This window comes from Rattus rattus, chromosome 4, assembly GCF_011064425.1.
Source record: "Rattus rattus isolate New Zealand chromosome 4, Rrattus_CSIRO_v1, whole genome shotgun sequence".
In the NCBI taxonomy this organism is placed as follows: domain Eukaryota; kingdom Metazoa; phylum Chordata; class Mammalia; order Rodentia; family Muridae; genus Rattus; species Rattus rattus.
Window position 1 is genome coordinate 131,302,096 of NC_046157.1, and position 18,963 is coordinate 131,321,058.

The 18,963-nt window shown below is 41.4% G+C and overlaps 1 protein-coding gene and 1 pseudogene across 7 annotated transcripts in view; one reads left to right on the forward strand and one right to left on the reverse strand.

The window, feature by feature from the left end:
• Nucleotides 1–18,963, reverse strand: part of Satb2 (SATB homeobox 2) — a 183,838-nt gene that overhangs the window by 71,369 nt on the left and 93,506 nt on the right. For all 7 annotated transcript variants that reach the window (XM_032901124.1, XM_032901126.1, XM_032901123.1 and 4 more), the window contains one exon: nt 4,830–5,302. In XM_032901124.1, coding sequence (XP_032757015.1) covers nt 4,830–5,302 — 473 coding nt within the window. The remainder of the gene's footprint in view (nt 1–4,829; nt 5,303–18,963) is intronic.
• On the forward strand, nt 2,067–2,122 carry LOC116899796 (annotated as a pseudogene).

The window sequence follows — 18,963 nt, forward strand, 5'->3', positions numbered from 1 at the left end:
TGAGCCAAAAAAGAGTGGTGCACATAACTAGGCAATAAAATGTTGGCTGGGCATGAAATGTCTACTCATGCACATGGAGGAGACAGAACTCAGTCACACATAGAAGTGCAGAAGCTAGATAGATCCTTCCACTTCGTATTTTCAGTAGTGGGCAATGGATTTTCTCCAAAGAACATGCAAATGTTGCCTGGGTCTTTTAAGTCACATGAAGATGGATGCAACTTGTGTGGGTCTCTCTGGACATGTTTTTCAAGTGATGGGAATAGGTTCTGTCATTAATACAGTGCAAAAAAGTAGCAAAGAGGGGGCTGGAGAGATGGCTCAGCAGTTAAGAGCACTGACTGCTCTTCCAGAGGTCCTGAGTTCAATTCCCAGCAACCACATGGTGGCTCACAACCATCTGTAATGGGATTTGATGCTCTCTTTTGGTGTGTCTAAAGACAGCTACAGTATATATATCTTTTAAAAAAAAATAGCTAACAGCCAAGGGAGCAAGAGATTCCACCTCACCTATCCTTCTATATCAAACACAGAAATACCAAAACCCAGGAGCGCCAGGACCTCTTCTTTGCCCAACTGCCATCAATGACTCTGTCCTTACTTCATGATTTTAATCTGATCTGAGGCGGCAAACCACCTATCTTAAACTGTGACTTAAATGTGACTCCCCATCACATTTTGAGCTCTTCATCTACTTCTGGTTGCCTTTTTGCCACAGTTTTGCAAAAGCAATCAGCTTCGTCATCCCGAGCAGTTAATCCCTCCTTACCTCTGAGGTTCTGGGCTTTTCCCCTCTACTGTGAGGGGCTGTGCTCTGAAACAGCCGTCTCCCAACCAGTTGGCATCATGGCCAAGTCCAATGGCATAATGTCCAGCTTCTCTTTCCCCACGTATCATGGCTTTCCATCCATGTGGAATCTTTTAGAGGCTCTTCACTCTGGCCATTATCTCCATACTCATTGTCTGACTACCTACTCATTCTTCCAGCGTGTATTCCTTGTTAGGAAGGTGGGCATGCTTTCTACCTGCATGAGTTCCTTTTCTGTTCCTATGATAAAATGTCCTGATGGAAGCAAATTAAGGAAGAGTTCATTGGTTTGTCTGAGTCTGACTTGGCCATGTAAGGGACAATATGACATGGCTTCCTGCCCCTGAAACAGAGCCAGAAGGGTGTGTGCCTCCATGAGTGTAGATGGCTGCTGTTGGCATAAGGCTTATTTGTATAATAATGTACATATTTTCATGTTCCTACTTGAAGGAATGTCCTCTCAGCCAAGGTTAATGACTCCGTGATACAGCATGAGTCTGGGAGGTGAGGGTGTGTCTTCCTCTCAGCAAACTTATTGTACCCTGTGACCTTCAGGACAGCCCTTAGGCTATGGGAAAGAACTCTAAAAACATGAATTCAAAAATATATCAATTCTCAACTATGCAAAATATAAGGATGCAATATGAATTATATGAGGGGCTTCACTGACCTAGGAAAACAGAGGCAACTGCATAATGAGTCAGTTTGTTGGAAAGATACACAGACAGGCTGATACCAAGGCAGTAGATTACTGAGTTCAAGGTCAGCCTAGGACAGAATGACTTTAGGTATAGACATGGTCGGAATGGTAATCTCAGTACAGGGTCCCACCCAGGTAAATTTATAAAAAGCCATTCTTTTGCAATGTTAAAAAAAAAATGTGCTTGCTGTCTCTTCCTAATAATCAACGGGTTAAGGCCATGGAATGTTTATTCATGGGATGGTCAAGAGGGAACCTAGAGTAAATAACTGAATTGATTTGTCAATAAAACCTGGCTGTTTGGTCTTTACAAGATGAGGGAGCAGAGAGTGATAGACAGCAGTTAGTTCTCCTTTAGACTTTTTCTCGAGACAGCACAGCTGTCTGGAGATCTCAGGAGAGTGAATACAGCTCTTTTAAAATCTTTCATAGCTCCTTTATAATGTTTTCTAACAGGATTTCTGACCTTGGTTGGAAATCCCAATAATTACTTAGAGAGCTAACACAAGTCTTTTAGAGTGTTTTCCAGCAGGTATCCAGAGAAGGGTATCTGAAGAGCAAACATAGCTCTTTTAGAATTTTTCTGGCTTTCTGATTTTAATCAGAAAACCCAAGAATTACTTTTAGAACTCTTCTAACAGGATTTCTGACTTGGTCGAAAAATTCAAGAAATTGTTATAGCAACTTTTCTGACTCTGGTCAGAAAACCCATGAGCTATCCAGAGAGCTTTCAGAATTTTTACTAGCAGAGAGAGCAGTCTCATCCACAGAGAGCTGAATCAAGCAGAAAGCTAGCTGTCTCCAGCAGACCTCACAGAGCTGTCTAGGGAACTATGTTGAGCAGAACATAGGGACTCAACTTGTAAGCCTTGATTTGACTTCAACTCATTTGTTTTGCTGTTCCCAGATACCCTTTCTCTCAGGAACCCAGACCTAGCCTAGGCTGGTCCTTGGCAGTTGTAAATCCATAATAGCATGGAAGGTGTGAGATTCTGGCAGGAGCAGGAAGATGTAGATTTTCATAGACACATGGTTAATCAGAGGAATGAAAACAGGAAGCTATAAACTCAAAAAGCACACCTACTGTGACGTATTTCCTCTAGCAGGACCCACAACCTCCCCAAATAGTTCCACTACCCAGAGACCAGGTGTCCAAACACAGGAAACTACAATGGCTTCTTCTGAAACCATTACATCACACTCCCTTTCCGTGCCCAAGTTAATCCCAGGTTCTCTACCACTTTTCTAATACCTCACTCTCCCTACCCACTGTCTTTAGTGCCAAACTTACAGGTTCAATATTCATTGCCAATCTTCATTAGAAATCTGCCAATATTTCAACGTAAAAACAACTAGAACCCTAAAAATCTCTGTGGCCTCACTGAGCTACTGAGCAGTGTCTCTCTCGACTTTGCTTCCAGTCACCAGGCCCGAGCCCTGAGCCCATCATTACGCTTCTCCCTGCACCCATGTATTCCATGATGGCTCCACTGCCTGCAGCCTCCTTCCACCCTTCCCCCATTTCAGCAGGTCTCTCTAACTAGAAGTGCTACCCACTTTCCATAAGAGAAAAGAGCAAAAACCTCCCAAAGATCAGATTCTGGTTAGTAAGTCAGAGTACATTCCCACGTGAGACCTTACACATTCCAGTGACTAAAGTTCAAATATTGAGCAAGTTTTTACAAGATCTTTCTTTAACCAATGACTTCCCACCAATATCTTTAATTTTATTATCAACTACCAACTAGTCTCACAGTTTTTACCTTAATATTTTCCTTATGAATTCCATTAGCTGAATTGCACTTCTTGATATTCATTAAATATCATTAACCTTCACGTTTTCAAGTTTTCACCCAGAACCTTTTTTCTATTTCCCTACCTCAGGAGCAGTAAGGTCTTTCGGCTTGAGCCGGCTGTGTTCCTGAAGACTGGACCTGCCCATTCTGGTGTGAGTGTTCCTCAGCCCAGCTCCCAGGCCCACGGCATCACTGCATACGCTCTCCTGTGGTACCCACCACACTTCATAGTTGAGTACAGCTCTAGGCTACCCTCTGTTCACTCCTGAGGCCATCAGTCTCCAAGGCTCAGCCCCTTTACTTGATGGCTCCTTGTAAGAGAGGACACATGGTTTGCAGAGTGTACCCTCCACCTCAAGCCAGTAGCATCAGCACCTTGTTAGAATCAAATGCTCTACGTCCTGTCCCCTACTTCCTAAATCAGAAACTGGGATGAGCTCTGAAACCCTTATTTTAACAACACTCCGTTCTGATGTACACTCACAAGGAAGCACAAATAGAAAAAGAAAAATCAAACCAGCAACATTCAATAAGACGACACATGTGTGAAGGAACTGTTCACCGTATAATTTAATATTATATTCAAATGTAACTTTCAAAACATTAAAAGTAAGCAATCTATGTATTAATGCCTTAATTCTAACTTGCACATTTTAAAAAGTTTACAGAAATACTTTTATAATGTTTAAAAATGAGTTATTTGAGCATGCATAAATAGTTTTACAAGCAGTCTCAAATATTTTTTAAAAGGGTGGTGGTGATAATCACAAAATTCACAATCAAGGGTCCATCCAGGGAAACACAATGGTAAGGATGAGGGTGGAGACACACAAACATCCAGCCAATCGGTGGGAAGATTCTGAGTGGGGAGCTGGGTGGTAGCTTCTCACATATTGAAAGTAATTACGATTTTGTAGGGATGAGTGGTGACTTTGTTTTATGACAGAAGACTATTATTCAATTATGTGGTCTGAAAGTTTTCCTGTATACTATGTGTGCCTGTGCGATATGACATATGTATGAGGAGTGCACATGCATGGGTGTGTATAATATATGTATGAAAGATGCACATGCATGTGGAGGCCAGACATTTGTGGGTTGTCCATGTGGCTCTACACTACATTTATTTATTTATTTGTGTGTGTGTGTGTGTGTGTGTGTGTGTGTGTGTGTGTGTGTATGTGTGTGTGTGTATGTGTGTGTGTGTGTTTATTGTGGGACAGGCAGGGTCTTTTTGCTGACCCTGGAGCTCACAGAGTGGGTAGACTTCCTGGTCAGAGAGCACCGGATTCCCACTCATCTCTCCCTGCCACCTCTCCCACACGAGGCTTAAAGGTGTGAGCCCAGCTTTTTACCTGGGCGCTGGGGATCTGGACTCAGGCCCTCATGCTTGGACAGCAAGCATCTCCCAGCCATTTCCTCATCGCCATAAAACATTTTGAAGAAATTATAGAGAAATGAATACAAGTGACATTTCTTTCCTACTCTGCCTCTTACTCCCCAGAGAGAATGTCATTAATCTTACCTGTGTGCGGTTGAATGCCACTCTTGCGAAGACAGCTTGAGACACGCTAGCCCTCTTCAGCTCATCTCTAACTTGCTGGTAGATATCAGGAGAGACTTCCACAGAGGAGTTTGTTGGCTCTGGCTTAACTGCTCTGGGAATGGGTGGATGGTTCAGGAACTGCTGGTTGATGGCTTGAGGATGCTGGTGAGCCAGAAGCCGGCTGACGGCGATCTGCTGGTTTATCAGATGAGCCATAGCTATTTGCTGCCTGACCAGCTGTGGGCTGAGCTGCGGTGAGAGAAGACCAGGGCTCATGATGGGCTGCAGTGCGGGCACTTGGTTCCGGATTGGAGTACTGTGGTGGATTTGGCTATGAGGAGACTGTTCGTTGGTTTTGCCCAGGGATGCCAGCTGGTTCATATTTGGTAAATGCATTGGCCGCTGGCCCAGAACACAATAGTCTGAAAGGTTCTCTCGCTCCACTCTTTCCACTGTTGAGAGATAAAAAGAAATAAAAAAAAAAAATCACCATTATAATCAACTATTTTTATGATTATAATTTATTGCAACTATATAGAGTATTTAATTGTTATATTTTTGGCACACTTATTGATACAAATAATACAAATATTTTTTCATACAAGTCTGAAAAACCCGAAAGCAAAAGTGAGTTATTCTTATGGTAAAAGGGTTAAGCAATCATTATCATTCTGTGGGCAGCAGCCCCTTTTGACAAACCTCTATCTCCAAAAATATTTACATTATGATTCATAACAGTAGCAAAATTAGAGTTATGAAGTAACAATGAGAACAATTTTATGGTTGGGGTCACTACATAAAGAACTGCTCTAAAAGGGTTGCAGCATTAGGAAGGTTGAGAAGTACCAGGTTATAGTTACAGGTATTTTTCATAAAAGATATGAAATTGAAAATATTTGCCACTTCAGCTTATTCAAATTTGTAAACAGTAAGCATTTCCTAGATTAGCAAGACAAAGACCCACTGGCCGGTACCAATTCCTAAGCCCAGGGCTAGGAGCATAGTTCATAGTTATCAGGATAACAACAAAGGCAACATCTCGTGCTGAATGGCTGGCTACCTTCTAATTCTGTACTGGGAATTCACCAAGGATACAACTAAACAGAGTGCCTATTTACCACACAGAGGGTGAATAAGGCCTTGATAGCCAGTGCTCCAATTGTGATGGAAAGTTCATGAAAATGCTACCATAGATTCATTGCTTCTTCACTTGCTAGCTTCTTTTGAAAAATGGGTATTTTAATAATCCCCAAATTAATAACATCACCTTGACTGGTCCTTAAATAAGATTCTTTCCTGTCCCAGGTTACTGCAAATTATTAAACGTTTAAAGGATAATCTTGGAGTGAGTGAAGAGAATGTTTCACAGACCATGAGTAGAGCACATAGAATTGGTCTGCAGGGGATCGTGGCCTTACCCAAGGTCTGTGAGGCCAGAGAGATGGCTCTGCAGTTAAGAGCACTGGGACATTTTCTCCAGACTTGGGTTCATTTCCCAGTACTATTGTACTTTATTGCCGAAAACAAAGTTTTGTTTGAAGAAAATACCAGAGGCAGAAATAGCCAGGTCATTGCTAGTTTTATGTGTTTATAGTAATCACCTTGAAAATGTGTTTCAAAGAAAACTTCCATGTCCTTAGTAAGTAATGCTTACTTCTTATATTTTGAAATATTAGGTATAATTGTACAAAAAAAAAAAAACTTTTAAAGAAGCTGGGTGTACTGGCACAGAGAAAGGAGATCACTCTTAAGGTTCAAGGCTACCCTGAACTACACATCAAGTTCTAAGGTGCCTCCCCAGCCCCCAAATCCATTAAAGATAAACTCACTGCTTGTGGTGGTTACATGCTAGAAATCAAAACTATTTACCTGCAGGAAAAATATTTTTAAAGGTTTATTTCTATTACCTTTGACTGTATGTATATATGTGTGTGGTATGTGCCATGCTCAAGTGCACTTAGAAATAGCAGGAACATACCCCACAAAGCTAGAGTTACAAGCAGTCACGAGGTACCCGATGTGAGTCTTAGGAACAAAACATGGGACCTCTGCAAGAATATGTGTTTTTAACTTTTAATCTTGAGGTTAGAGAGCCATCTTTGTAACCTCGGGAAAAACTTTTGAAAACAATTTTTTTTATCATTAAAGTAGCATTTGCAGGTTGATATGCAACTTATACTGAAAGAAGCCAGTCTAAAAAGTAAGGAAAAGACTGCGTATTTGAGCATGTAATTCTCAGAAGGTTTCATTTATTATTTTGAGGAAGTAGGCAGTCAACCTATCTTGGGATCATTTTTACACACATGCAGTTATTTTTTTCTTTTTTCTAAAGAACCAAACTTTTGTTTAACTTTTCTACGAACTCCCAAGGAAGGCAAACGTTTACTTCAAACTTCTTTAATTTCTAACTGAATCTTTGAATGTAACTGATTTAGTTTACACATCACCTTTCCTGCATAAGGTTCAAGGGGAACAAATTGTTTTAATCTTCTCTAAAGGCATGCATCTTCCAATCATTGTATTAATTAAACATTAAAGTACACAGCCTTAAATCCAAACCAAGCAAATGGCTATGAGCCTTTAGATAAGGTAATCCAATAGGGTTCCCTCCCACTGACAGGAATTATTATTGTAATTTCTTTATTGAAAGAAGATGTAAAGAGACCATGAACTGCTTCCCGCATGCAGTCAGACTTTGCAGACACAAACACTCGGACGCAGGGAAACGTGATTCATTGGTTTGTTTGTAATTCAGTCAATTCAATTTTTAAATTGTTGCCAAGGACTTAATAAGCAAACTTTTATCCCCACTTTTTCTACTTAAAACAGAAAATCACCTCTCTATAGAATATATTCAACCAAAAGCTAACTGTCTAAACTCTTAGTGATTTTTTTTCTTTTTCAAAGACTTGCTACACTTGAAGGAGTTGACTTTTCTGCTATATATCTAAATGGCGTTAACTTAAAAACAACAACAACAAAAAAAAAAAAACCTGCAGATATAGTCATGATTGTGCATGTAACTAAATATAAGTATAAGAGATCAAGAAATCCTACAGGAGCATGTGATGAGTCAAAATAATGATCAGTGCATATTGTTTAAGGTTTGCACATAAGTCCCATCTGTAAGAATCCCCAGATTTGCAGCCAGGCATGGTGGTACACACCTTTAATCCCAGCACTCGGGCACAAGGCATGCCTGGTCTACAGAGTGAGTTCCAGGACACCCAGGACTACAGAGAGAAAACCCAACCAAACAAACAGACAAAAAAAAAGGAATTCTCAGATCTTTATAAATGCTTATTGACAGGGGTTGTGATCGGAGTGTCTCAGAAATGTATCAGTGTCATTTACCCAGTAATGAGGTAAAAGGTCGCATGCATCAGTACTGGCCATGGCTAACTGGGGGAGGGTCTCTGCAGAGGAGCAGGAAATCGACCCAACATGCAAGTTGGCTGTTTTTGGAAATACTGATTTTTACCTGACGTCTCCAGATTTCTATGTGTTGGCAATTAGCTTCATTTTCAAAATACAATAAAAGACAAACAAAACATCTGATAATTAGATCTTGCTTGCATGGTTGCCATTTCTTCTTTTTTAATTTTGTCAATTACTATAGATACTTGTGTTTATCGGCCCCTGACAACTTTATCAATAAAATCCAGATTCTTTACCTCTGAAGACCAAAAACAGCTAGATGAGAGTCAAATGCACATCAGTAGTCTATTGTGCTACGGTCAACCAAGGATGCATATGGCTAAGTACTGACTTTGCACAGACTTCCAAGGACTACTTTTTTTTTTCAGAGTGGGGAAGGGGATGGCTTCCTGCGGATGCAACCCTGGGTCTCTTGTATGCTAGGCAAGTGTTCAACCATGAAGCTATCCCTCCCAGTCCTAGCTGCCTCTTGAAAAATGAATGTCCAAGCAGTAATTTTAGCCTCTTAAGTCATAGCACGTGATATGCAAATGCTTTAAAGGAGAACCAGCTAGACTCCATCTGAAAACGGAGCCTAGGAAATAGTTATTCCTTTTCTTCTCTCTCTCTTCTTCCTTTCCCGCATATCTTCTCTTCCTTCCTACTTTCCCGGTTTTCTTTTTCTTTTCCTCTACCCCCTTTCTAAGTAATTTGAAATTCACACTACATCCTTTTGTTCCTGCCTATTCTGACTCAACACTACTGTTTCGTTAATTTCAGCGAGTCCTTGAGAAGCTCCTCAGGAGAACAGAAAACCTGAAGGAAGTGAGGACAGAAAGCAGCGTGACCTCTAATAGTGCTGAATGCACTCACAACAGAAAACACTCAGAAGACATTAAAACACAAATGCTTCAAGGATTTGAAAACTGAGCTGCACCAGCACTCACGGTGAGCATGAGGCAGTGTGGAGCCCTGGTACTGAAGGGAAGCCCAGGCATGGTCAGACTTGAGGAACTGCTGCGCACAGGGCCAAAGACCTCTGTGTCTCCATGCTGAAAGGTTTTCCTCACTCCCACAGACCCTAGAAAGTCATGGCCAGGAGCCTTCCAGCTTAGCAATCAGACCTGAGGTCTTCTCCAGCTTCTGAGAGCCCAGAGATCCCAGAGGTGAACTGCAGAGTAGAGGCCATTGCTACTGAACATCATGCAACAGTGTTACAACCATGGGGCTGCAGCAACTTAAGGACGTCCTCAGCACTGGTTCCTACCTCAGGGCACAGGATGATATGCTCTCCTCAGAGTTTATCCACACTATGAGCAGAAGACATTTGTCCCCCAGTTAAAGCTTTATTCCAAACCACTGCACCGTACAGCCAGAGAATAGAACTAAGAATTGACCTTTTTATGTTTTGGGGTTTTTTTTTTTCTTTTTTTCTTTCATGATAGGGTTTCTCTGTGTAGTCCTGGATGTCCTGGAACTCAATCTGTAGACCACACTGGCCTGGAACTCAAAGAGATCCTCCTGCCTCTACCTCCCAAATTAAAGGCACCACCACTGCCAGGCTTGAGAGTCTACTTTTAATAGGCAGAAGGATATCAACAAAGAGTTTCCTGGCTGTATCATAGGGTTAAAGTATATAATAGATTATTAGAAAATATTTACATACATATTATACATAAAGAACATATATGTGCAGATATGTACATACATATATATGGAGAAGGAGAAGGGAGAGCGCAAGTGCTTATATGCCAATATTCTGGCACATGAATCACTTTATCGAAATTTTACATAAAACCTTTCCAGATGTCCGGATTGTGGTGTGGTATAATGGCTCCAAACAGAGACTTCAAAGCCACAGGCCTGGATTGAATCCTATCGCAGCAATTTGGCAGGTGTGTGACCACTTCCCTGTGCTGTAACTTTTCATATCTAAAATAGTTGTCTCCTGCCGTGAGCCAGGGCAGCGAAGACTGAGGTAATGCCTTTCAACACCTACACGCATTTGCAGATGCGTGGACACACAGCTGAGGTCGTGGGTGAGCAGATATTCTCACTGACATCCTTTGCTGTATGTGGCACACTGGAAGACGGTTGGAGACAGTCCTGGGTACTGAGTCAGATTCTCTTAGGGTTCGCACGTGTGTAAAGAGTCTAGTGCTTTGTGAGTGCCTAAGCTCGAGAAACAATATGCCAGCCATGTCATCTCGGCCTTGAAGTATCTTAGTATGGGATGAAATGATGATGTCATGTAATCTGTGCTTGAATTTGCTGTTGCTAGCTCCTGCAGTCAGTATTAAATGTGATTGCTAGATCCTGCTGTTCACCAATCCCTAAGAGAAAAGCTATGATTTTACTGAACTTTAATTATATTTTAAATTTATGTAAACATTCAAGATTTCCCTATAGTTTTACTATCATTGATTATTATAGAGAACACTGACTCTGGCGTTTATATTCAAGAAGAATGTACGGAATGATATACTTCAGTGTCAAGGATTTCAACAGACAGAGATGTCATGGACCTAATAATTTATTGGTGTCGTTTTATTTTTTAAGGACTTATTTATTTTTATTCTATGTATAGGAGTGTTTTGCCTGCATTTATCTCTGTGCACCTTATGAATGCCTGATGCTTGCCAAGGCCTAAAGAGGACTTTGGATGCCCTGGAACTGGAATTTCAGACCATTGTTGGTTACTGTGGGTGCTGGGATCAAGCCTGGGTCCTCCAGCAGCACAGCCAGTGCTCTTAGTCTCTGAGCCATTGCTCTAGGCCTATACGTTTGCTTTTTAAAGTATTTTTTAAATGTTTCAATGTTATTTATTTAATGTATATGAGTACACTGTAGCTGTCCTCAGACACACCAGAAGAAGGCATCCAATGCCATTACAGTGAGCCAGCATGTGGTTGCTAGGAATTGAACTCTTAACCACTGAGCCATCTCTCCAGCCCCGACCTATATGTTATTCTTATCTTAAGAAAACTTTTATCTCAAAATTCTAGGAGTAAAATTTAGAAGTCCAATATTATTAAGATTTTTGTTAAATTAATATAAGTCTCAGAAAAGATTTATATGATTGTGATTAACACAAAAACCTTCTTAGTCCACATTTTTTAAAAAATAAGACATTCTAACCAATGTCTTCTGTCTCCCAAAAGATAACCTAAAGAACCTCTCTCATTCTTTTGTTTTCATAACTGTCACAGCATATCAATGTTGAAGATTAATTCCTTCACTTTAATTCACTATCAAATGGAATCATATGCCCCATGACACATATATTGGTACTCAATTTCTACAAATGAGCATTAACCATTTCATGCTGAGCTGGGAATGGTGGCTGTGCACACCTGTAATCCAAGCTCTTGGAAAGTGGGAATATGAAAAGCAGAAGTTTAGGGTCATACTCAGCTCTATAGCAAAGCCGCCCTGAACAACAACAAAAGACCTTGGCTCTTAACAGCAGAGTTCATATCCAAACCTTTGAATGGGAAGGTGGAAAGACAGACAGTAGATGAAATGATAAAACCCAGAATTAAATGACCAAGTTTATAGGGCTGGTAAGAAGGCTGAGTGGGTAAGGGTGCCTGCCACCAAGCCTGACAATGTGAGCTCAGTCTCCTGGTCCACATGGTAGAAGGGAATTGATTGCCAGCATTGTCCTTCGACTTCCACACGCACAACCATGCACGCAAGGATAAGTGTGAACTTTTAAAACAGTACATTTTATAGAAATGCAATACAAGTACATGCAAGTTTCAAATTTTCACAAGAGAGGCAATAAATCTGCTTTACTTATACATATGCTGTATTTGTATCAACCAACGGATGGAAGGATGGCACCCCGGAATATTCTCAAAAGTCACTGGTCAATAGCTTGGGTTTTTGTCTTTGTTTTGTCTTTGTTTTTTTCCTTTATAATAGACAAGGAAGGAGATTATAGATATTCTAATTCTCTAAACATGGTGATTTACACCTGCAATCCCAGTATTCAGGAGGCTGAGGCAGAAGGGCTATCATAAATATGAGGCCAGAACTTGACCAGTGTTGTAATGCACAGTTCTAAGACAGTTGCTTTGTGAAATCACCCCTGGAATCCATCCATTGTTATAATGGGTGAAAAGCAGCAAACTGGGTAAAAGGCTTTGAACTGAGAAACTTCCAGAATCTCCAGCTTGTGGATTTTTCTTTAAGCCATTAAGATGCTTATGCAAATGTAAACAGATTAGCATGAGTGAGTGCTAATGGATTCCTTAATAAGATAACACTCTAGAATTCCCCAGAACCTCATTTGGAGAATATAAAAATAAAAGAATATAAGGGGGAAAACAAATAGACAAACAGAACTTCTCACTGCCTTTTTAAACCCTCAGTGGCTCTCTGCTAGTGATTCTAGACAGGTAAGACAGACATGGGTTTGGGTTTGTCCCTGGTAAGGACACAGCCAACCAAATCAATAATTTTAAATCGCTACCCAAAGCCTGAGTATAAAATAGAAATAACGTTAGCAAGCGCCATTCCAAACCTTTACCCCAAGTTCTCTGGTCCATTACCCCAAACCTCAATAGCAACTTTATAGACGATGATCCTGTTAAAAACAAGTCAGAAAACACGTTCAAGGTCAAATAGCTGTCCATACAGGGGATATTCCAAATACGAGCTATTGGTTCTAACATTATAAGTAAAATTAAAAAATCATGTAGGCAATAAAAATGAGTCTTTGTTGTGTTGGGTCCCCCTCCCCCACCTTCTTGGCTTAACTTGAAGTGATGGGCTCATTGCCTCAATATTTCACTAGTGGTTTTGATAGATTTTTTTCTTTTAATTATTAGATTTATTTATTGACTTGGAGGACAACAAGCATGCATGGAGAAGTCAAAGGACAACTTGCAGGAGTCAGCTCTCTCCTTCTACCATGCGGTTCCTGGGGGCTAATCTCAGAACCTCTAGTTTGGCAGCAAGTGCCCTTATCTACTGAACCATCTTGCTAGTTCCTTAATACGTTTCATTCAGAAACAAGATGCCTTAGGCACAGAAATTTTCATATCTCTAAAGCCAAGGCAACTCCTGAAAGCTGTGTTAGTATCAGGTAACTACCAGCAAGCCTGCATCTCCAACTCTGCTGAGGCAAGCCTGCTGTCTAGACTATAGCTGTGACAGAATCCAGATCTCAACCCTGCTGTTGCTTAGTTCCCACAACGGTGTGACCCAGATATAAACAGCTCATTCAGGATGCTGAAGCTCAGAAAATCCAAAAATAGGCTGGGCATACAAACCTTTAATCCCAGCACTCTTAGCACTCTCTGTGAGTTCAAGGCCAGCCTGGTCTACAATGTGAGTCCAGAACAACCAAAGCTATTACACAGAGAGACCTGTCTCAAAAGAATGAAAGGAAGGAAGGAAGAAAGGAAGAAAAAGAAAAGAAAAAAGAAAGAAAATGCAAAAGTAGAAAGATTAGTGAAATTAAAAAGTAATTTTTTTCCAGGCTCCTGTGCCCACGGTCTGCTGCTGGCTATGCTGCCTGAGTTGGCCACGGTCATTACTAGTGTTAGGGTTAGGATCAGGGCCAATCCACCCTCCTGTGCCAATCCTGCTTTTGAAAGTATATACAAGTGTGTACACAATGCTTGTGACAAGTATTTGCAAGTGTGATTTGGTGGCTGGGTGAGTTATGTGAGTAGCAGGGGTCCTGCCTGATGTCTCTCCACAATGTGCTACACAAATCCTTCTGAGGTGACATAGCTTGAAGAAGTCAATCAACAAAAAGGTATAACAATAGTTGAATCAACTAATCTGTAATGAATAGTCATTTATGTTTTCTTGTTTGTTTCAATTCAGATGGAAATAGTTATTAATTATTGTATGCCAAGAATTATGCCAGTTTTTAGATATACAATACCAAATAATTTTAACTTTAAAAAAAATTCATCATTTTTTTTTTTGCCTCAGATAAATTAACCACTTGGTATGCACAGATTCTTAGAACACCAGCCTATGACTGAAAAGTGTCTTTCTATTTAGTAATAAAAACTCCTTTCAATGTCTATTTTCATTGACAATTCATCTGCTCACTAATAGTTAAAAATAATTATAGCTCCCTAATTTTATTTTTTTGCGGCCAAGAGAGCTTTGTTCCAATATAAATGTCATCAGCTTAGAATCCCACCCACCCAGTGAGGGATGTGAGTGACCCAGGGAGGAAAAAAAGTGAGTACCCTTGGTAAATTTTGTATGTACAAGGTGAAGGTGTTTAGTTGAAACAGCCAACAGTAAATTAAATGGGTTACACATACATGACCTGGTAACAAATACCTTACGGTCCCAAGCAGAGAGAATTCATGTCAGACTGAACGTCATGAAGCGGGCAATCAGTCAACAGTTCTGCCCTCCAACATGGTAATTACATATGCTTAAATGCAGTATTTATTTTGGCTCCCCTCCCTTAGCTGGAATACACATTAACCACTCCACTGTCCCCCTGAAGTCTTGTGCTGTATGTAGTTCTTCCAGGCTCCTGTGCCCACGGTCTGCTGCTGGCTATGCGGCCTGAGTTGGCCACACTCATTACCAGTGTTAGGGTTAGGATCAGGGTCAATCAACCCTATTATGTAAAAGTAACACCATAAAACGGCATCCCATGGCACTATATTGAATATGTCCATCTATGAAGTGTTTCTGATTTATTATCTTCCGGTCAATAACTGTAAATAAAAGTCTATTTATTATCGGAAAGTCAGTTTCAGTTAATTTAACACAGACACAAGGAGGCCTGCATCTATCAGGTGTAAGTCCCACATCGCTGTTACAAACAACTGGAGTTCACTACGAAAGAAAAGATTTAGGTGCGGGCTTAGGGGTGCTAAGTCTCTGATGGCTACTAAACCTACAGAGGGTTTTCTTTCTCTAAATTTGTCACAGAGACGTTGTCTCTGGGCTCAGAATTTGCCTGCAAAGCCTCTGCCTAAAGCAAGACATTCGGAGCCAACTTGTTAACTCCCAATAAACGGCCCACAAGTGAGGAGTACAGCCAGCGCTGTGATAATATCATATGACTGAGTTTCTTAGGTGTATTTTCCACTGACTATCAGCTTCCTTCCCCCATCATAGTAAGATCTGTAGAACATAGGCACCCACTATAAAGCAACTGGGATTGGACACCTCTGTTTCTTGGGCAATGAAAGATTAGAGAGGCCATTAAGCGCCATGGAAAAAGTGACCACTGGCCACTTTACTGCCCCACAGCCCCACTCTCCTGTGACGCAATCGCCCTGGCTCCAAACATTTTGATAACATCAAGCACGTCAAACCCTCTAAGTGTAGATGAGAACTGCTTACCTCTAATGACGCCTACACTCCTGCGTTTCGATCTGGGCTATGATTTTAAAGTAAATTCCGCACATGATGCAAAACCAAAAAAAAGTCACACTTGCAGAAACAACATTAATATTTAGAGTCTGCCTTGTCCATTTAGCACTCCTAACATGTTAATTCTTTAATTTAATCTATTGTGAAAAGTTCATTTAAAAAAATCACTCCTGATCCATTCTTTCCAAAAGACCAGTTTCCCTGACTGTATGAATCATAACTGTCATAACCATTACTTTTTGGAAAAATAGTAAACTAGCTGTAAGAAAACTTCAAAGAGGCATTTTTCTTTGTGGGAACAATTCCCAATTTATAGTTAGTAAAGCTGAAATTATTCTTTTCAGAAGAATCGACAATTATTAACTCTTTAGTTCAATAACTAATTAATAGAAAAGGAAAGGGTTGCTTTAATGGAGTATTAGCTTCCTAAGGATATTAACTGTATGAATTAAATAAACAAAATTTTTGTCTTCCTTTTTTTTTTTTACTAAACTGAGAGATTAACACACAAAATGAGGCTGATTGCAATATAATATCTGCCAAGACAAAGCTATGTGAATTCAAGTAAATTTATCTACATTCAACTCCACCTATTAATATGAAGTCTTTATAACAGATAACGCCTCATGGTTAATAGACCGAGGAGAGTACAGGATGTGTGTCCAGGATCTTCTCCTTTGTCTGCACTGTTTTGTCAAAGAGCTTTATTTTCCTAGAAGAAAGATGAGGCAAAATCTAGGCCCTATTCTCCGGATCATCTAGATTAGTGCTTCTCGGTCTGTTGGTTGGGGCTCCTTTGGGGGCTGCAGCTTTATAACAGTATCAGAATTATAGCTGTGAGGTAACAACGAGAACAGTTTTATGGCTGGGGGTCATCATAACAAGAGGAACTGTGTTAAAGGATCACGGCGTTAGGGAAGGTGGAGAACCGCTGCGCTAGCTTCACGGAAACTCCTTAGGGATTCAGGTAAAGTCGAGCTCATGCAAAAGCAGAATAAAGGTCAGTATCAGTGGGGCGAGGAGCAAGCTGCAAAACTATCTCCCATAGGCGAACGACTTCAGTGTTGGAATCTCACAGAGCACTTGTAGGTGAGGGCTTCCAGCAAGAAAGGAGCTCAAGTGTATCTCCATCTTTGACCTTGTAAATCCCCTGAGGAATCACCTGGTCTGGTAGCGATCTGGTGCAGGTCTCTGATCTCACATGCTGGTTTCCACTACGCCCATACCAGCCCTCAAAGGAGACAGGCATTTCCCAGTCAGGATACAAAACCCCTGACTGTGCATCTTTCTAGACTGTTGCTCCCCATCACCAGGCCTGTATTTGTTTCTGATTATCTGACTTTGTTTCCGTGCAGGACAAATGTACTCTGACACTAAGAAAACTCTCAAACAGAGCTGCAGTAGAGACTCCTGAGCCTTAACAAGGCCTGCTTCCCTTTACTCCCTTTGCTCAAGTCTCTGCCACTCCCTCACTCTTCACCCCACAAAGGACAGTGACTATTTCTGGTGTCCTCACTAAGCCCCCACCTTAACTATGATTCACAGGCATGAACCCCAACCCACCACACTTCCATAGCAGCTCATTCTCTGCTCTCCTCCCACACAGGCACCTCCTGGCCTTTCCCCCAGGCTCATCTGACCACATGTCTCTTTCAAGGAAAATTATCATCTAAGCATTGAGTCCCACCTCTTACAGGCTCGCTCCTCTTTCTTCTAGTTATCAATCACGCTTTTAAAAAGCCCCCTTCACTCAATATCTGCCACCTGTGTACCCTTGTCACTCTCTCTCCCTTCCCAGGTACACAGCATCCGGGTCTCCCACAGCTGGGAAGTAACTCCCTGCACTTCAGGGCTGCCTCCCACTGCCCACTCCTGCTGCCACCCTTGCTGACACTTCCGTGCCATCTTCCCACCTTTCTCTTAACCCTCACCTACTCGTAGCTCCTTGTCCTTTTCCTCTTCTGCACCGCTGTCCAAGAGAGTCCCAAACTTTTGTCAGCAATTCCTGTGACCCTTGGTCGCCAAGAGGTTGAAGGTAAGTCCCTACTGCTAAAGACACCATGCACTTCAGACACAAAATCCAGAGGACCTGAACTAGATGTGACCTGAAAGTCTCCCTGGGAACCAGCCTTCATGGTGCTAGAAGGTGCCATGCAAGCTTCCAAAGGAGGGAAGCAAGCAATAGTCCTACCTAGCTGTGATGTCTAAGAACTGTGACAATGACCAACCTGGCCCACTAATCCTATCTCAGTGGTATCCAACAGCTCTCTAATTAGACTTACAACCTGCTCAACAAGCAGGAAATCATGCCTGGTCCTGGAAGCCTAGACAATTATCTGGGGTTAGTGAAATCATAGATGGAAAACCTATAACTGCCATTTGCTAACCCAGCATAATTTCCAACATGTTTATTCTGGTACACACAGATAGTGTAGTTCTCAGCCCTTATAAAATAAATGGGTCTTTGCAGCAGACAGATACCATTACAGAAAAATGGCCAAAATACAGAGAATAATTAACCACATGGTATGACTCAAACAGATACATCCGACAGATTGATTCCTGCACCTAAGCCTCACAGGGCATTAAAAAGAGGGCTGGAAAGTTTGGAAAAACCAGAGGAATGGGAAATCCAGTGAGAAATTTTTGCCTCCTAAAAATGTCAGGGAAGCTATACCCCATGAAGTTCTACCAACATAGCTGCCTGAACATGGACAACACAGACACTTACATGTGGAAGGGGAAAATCTCATGTTGTCCTGACTCTAGACAAAGACCTCTGGGCAGTTGAGGAATGCCAAGAACTGAAGAAATAGTCTTTCCTAGGGAAGAGCTCCCAAATGGATTATTTAATACCAAGTGGTCAGCTCTGAAAACATCCAAAAGTAACATTATACAGACTGAGCAGGGGGTGTGTGTGTGTGGTGTGTGTGTGTGTGTGTGTGTGTGTGTGTGTGTGTGTGTGTGTGCATGCAGGTGCATGTGTTTAAAATAAAAGAAACAAAGAAAAGGAAGCCATGGATTTGAGAAAGGGCAAGAGTAGATTCGTGGTGGTAGGGATTGGGAGGAGGACAGGGAAGGAAAAAATGTAATTATATTTTTTCTCTTAAAAGATAAAAAAAAAATTACTGAAGAGGAGGAGGAGGGGGAGGAGGAGATGACAAGACTCCTCCTCCTCCGACTCCTCCTCCGAACTCCTCCAACGACTCCTCCTCCTCCTCCTCCTCCTCCGACTCCTCCTCCTCCTCCTCCTCCTCCTCCTCCTCCTCCTCCTCCTCCCTCCTCCTCCTCCTCCGACTCCTCCTCCTCCTCCTGTGGTTCCACTTGA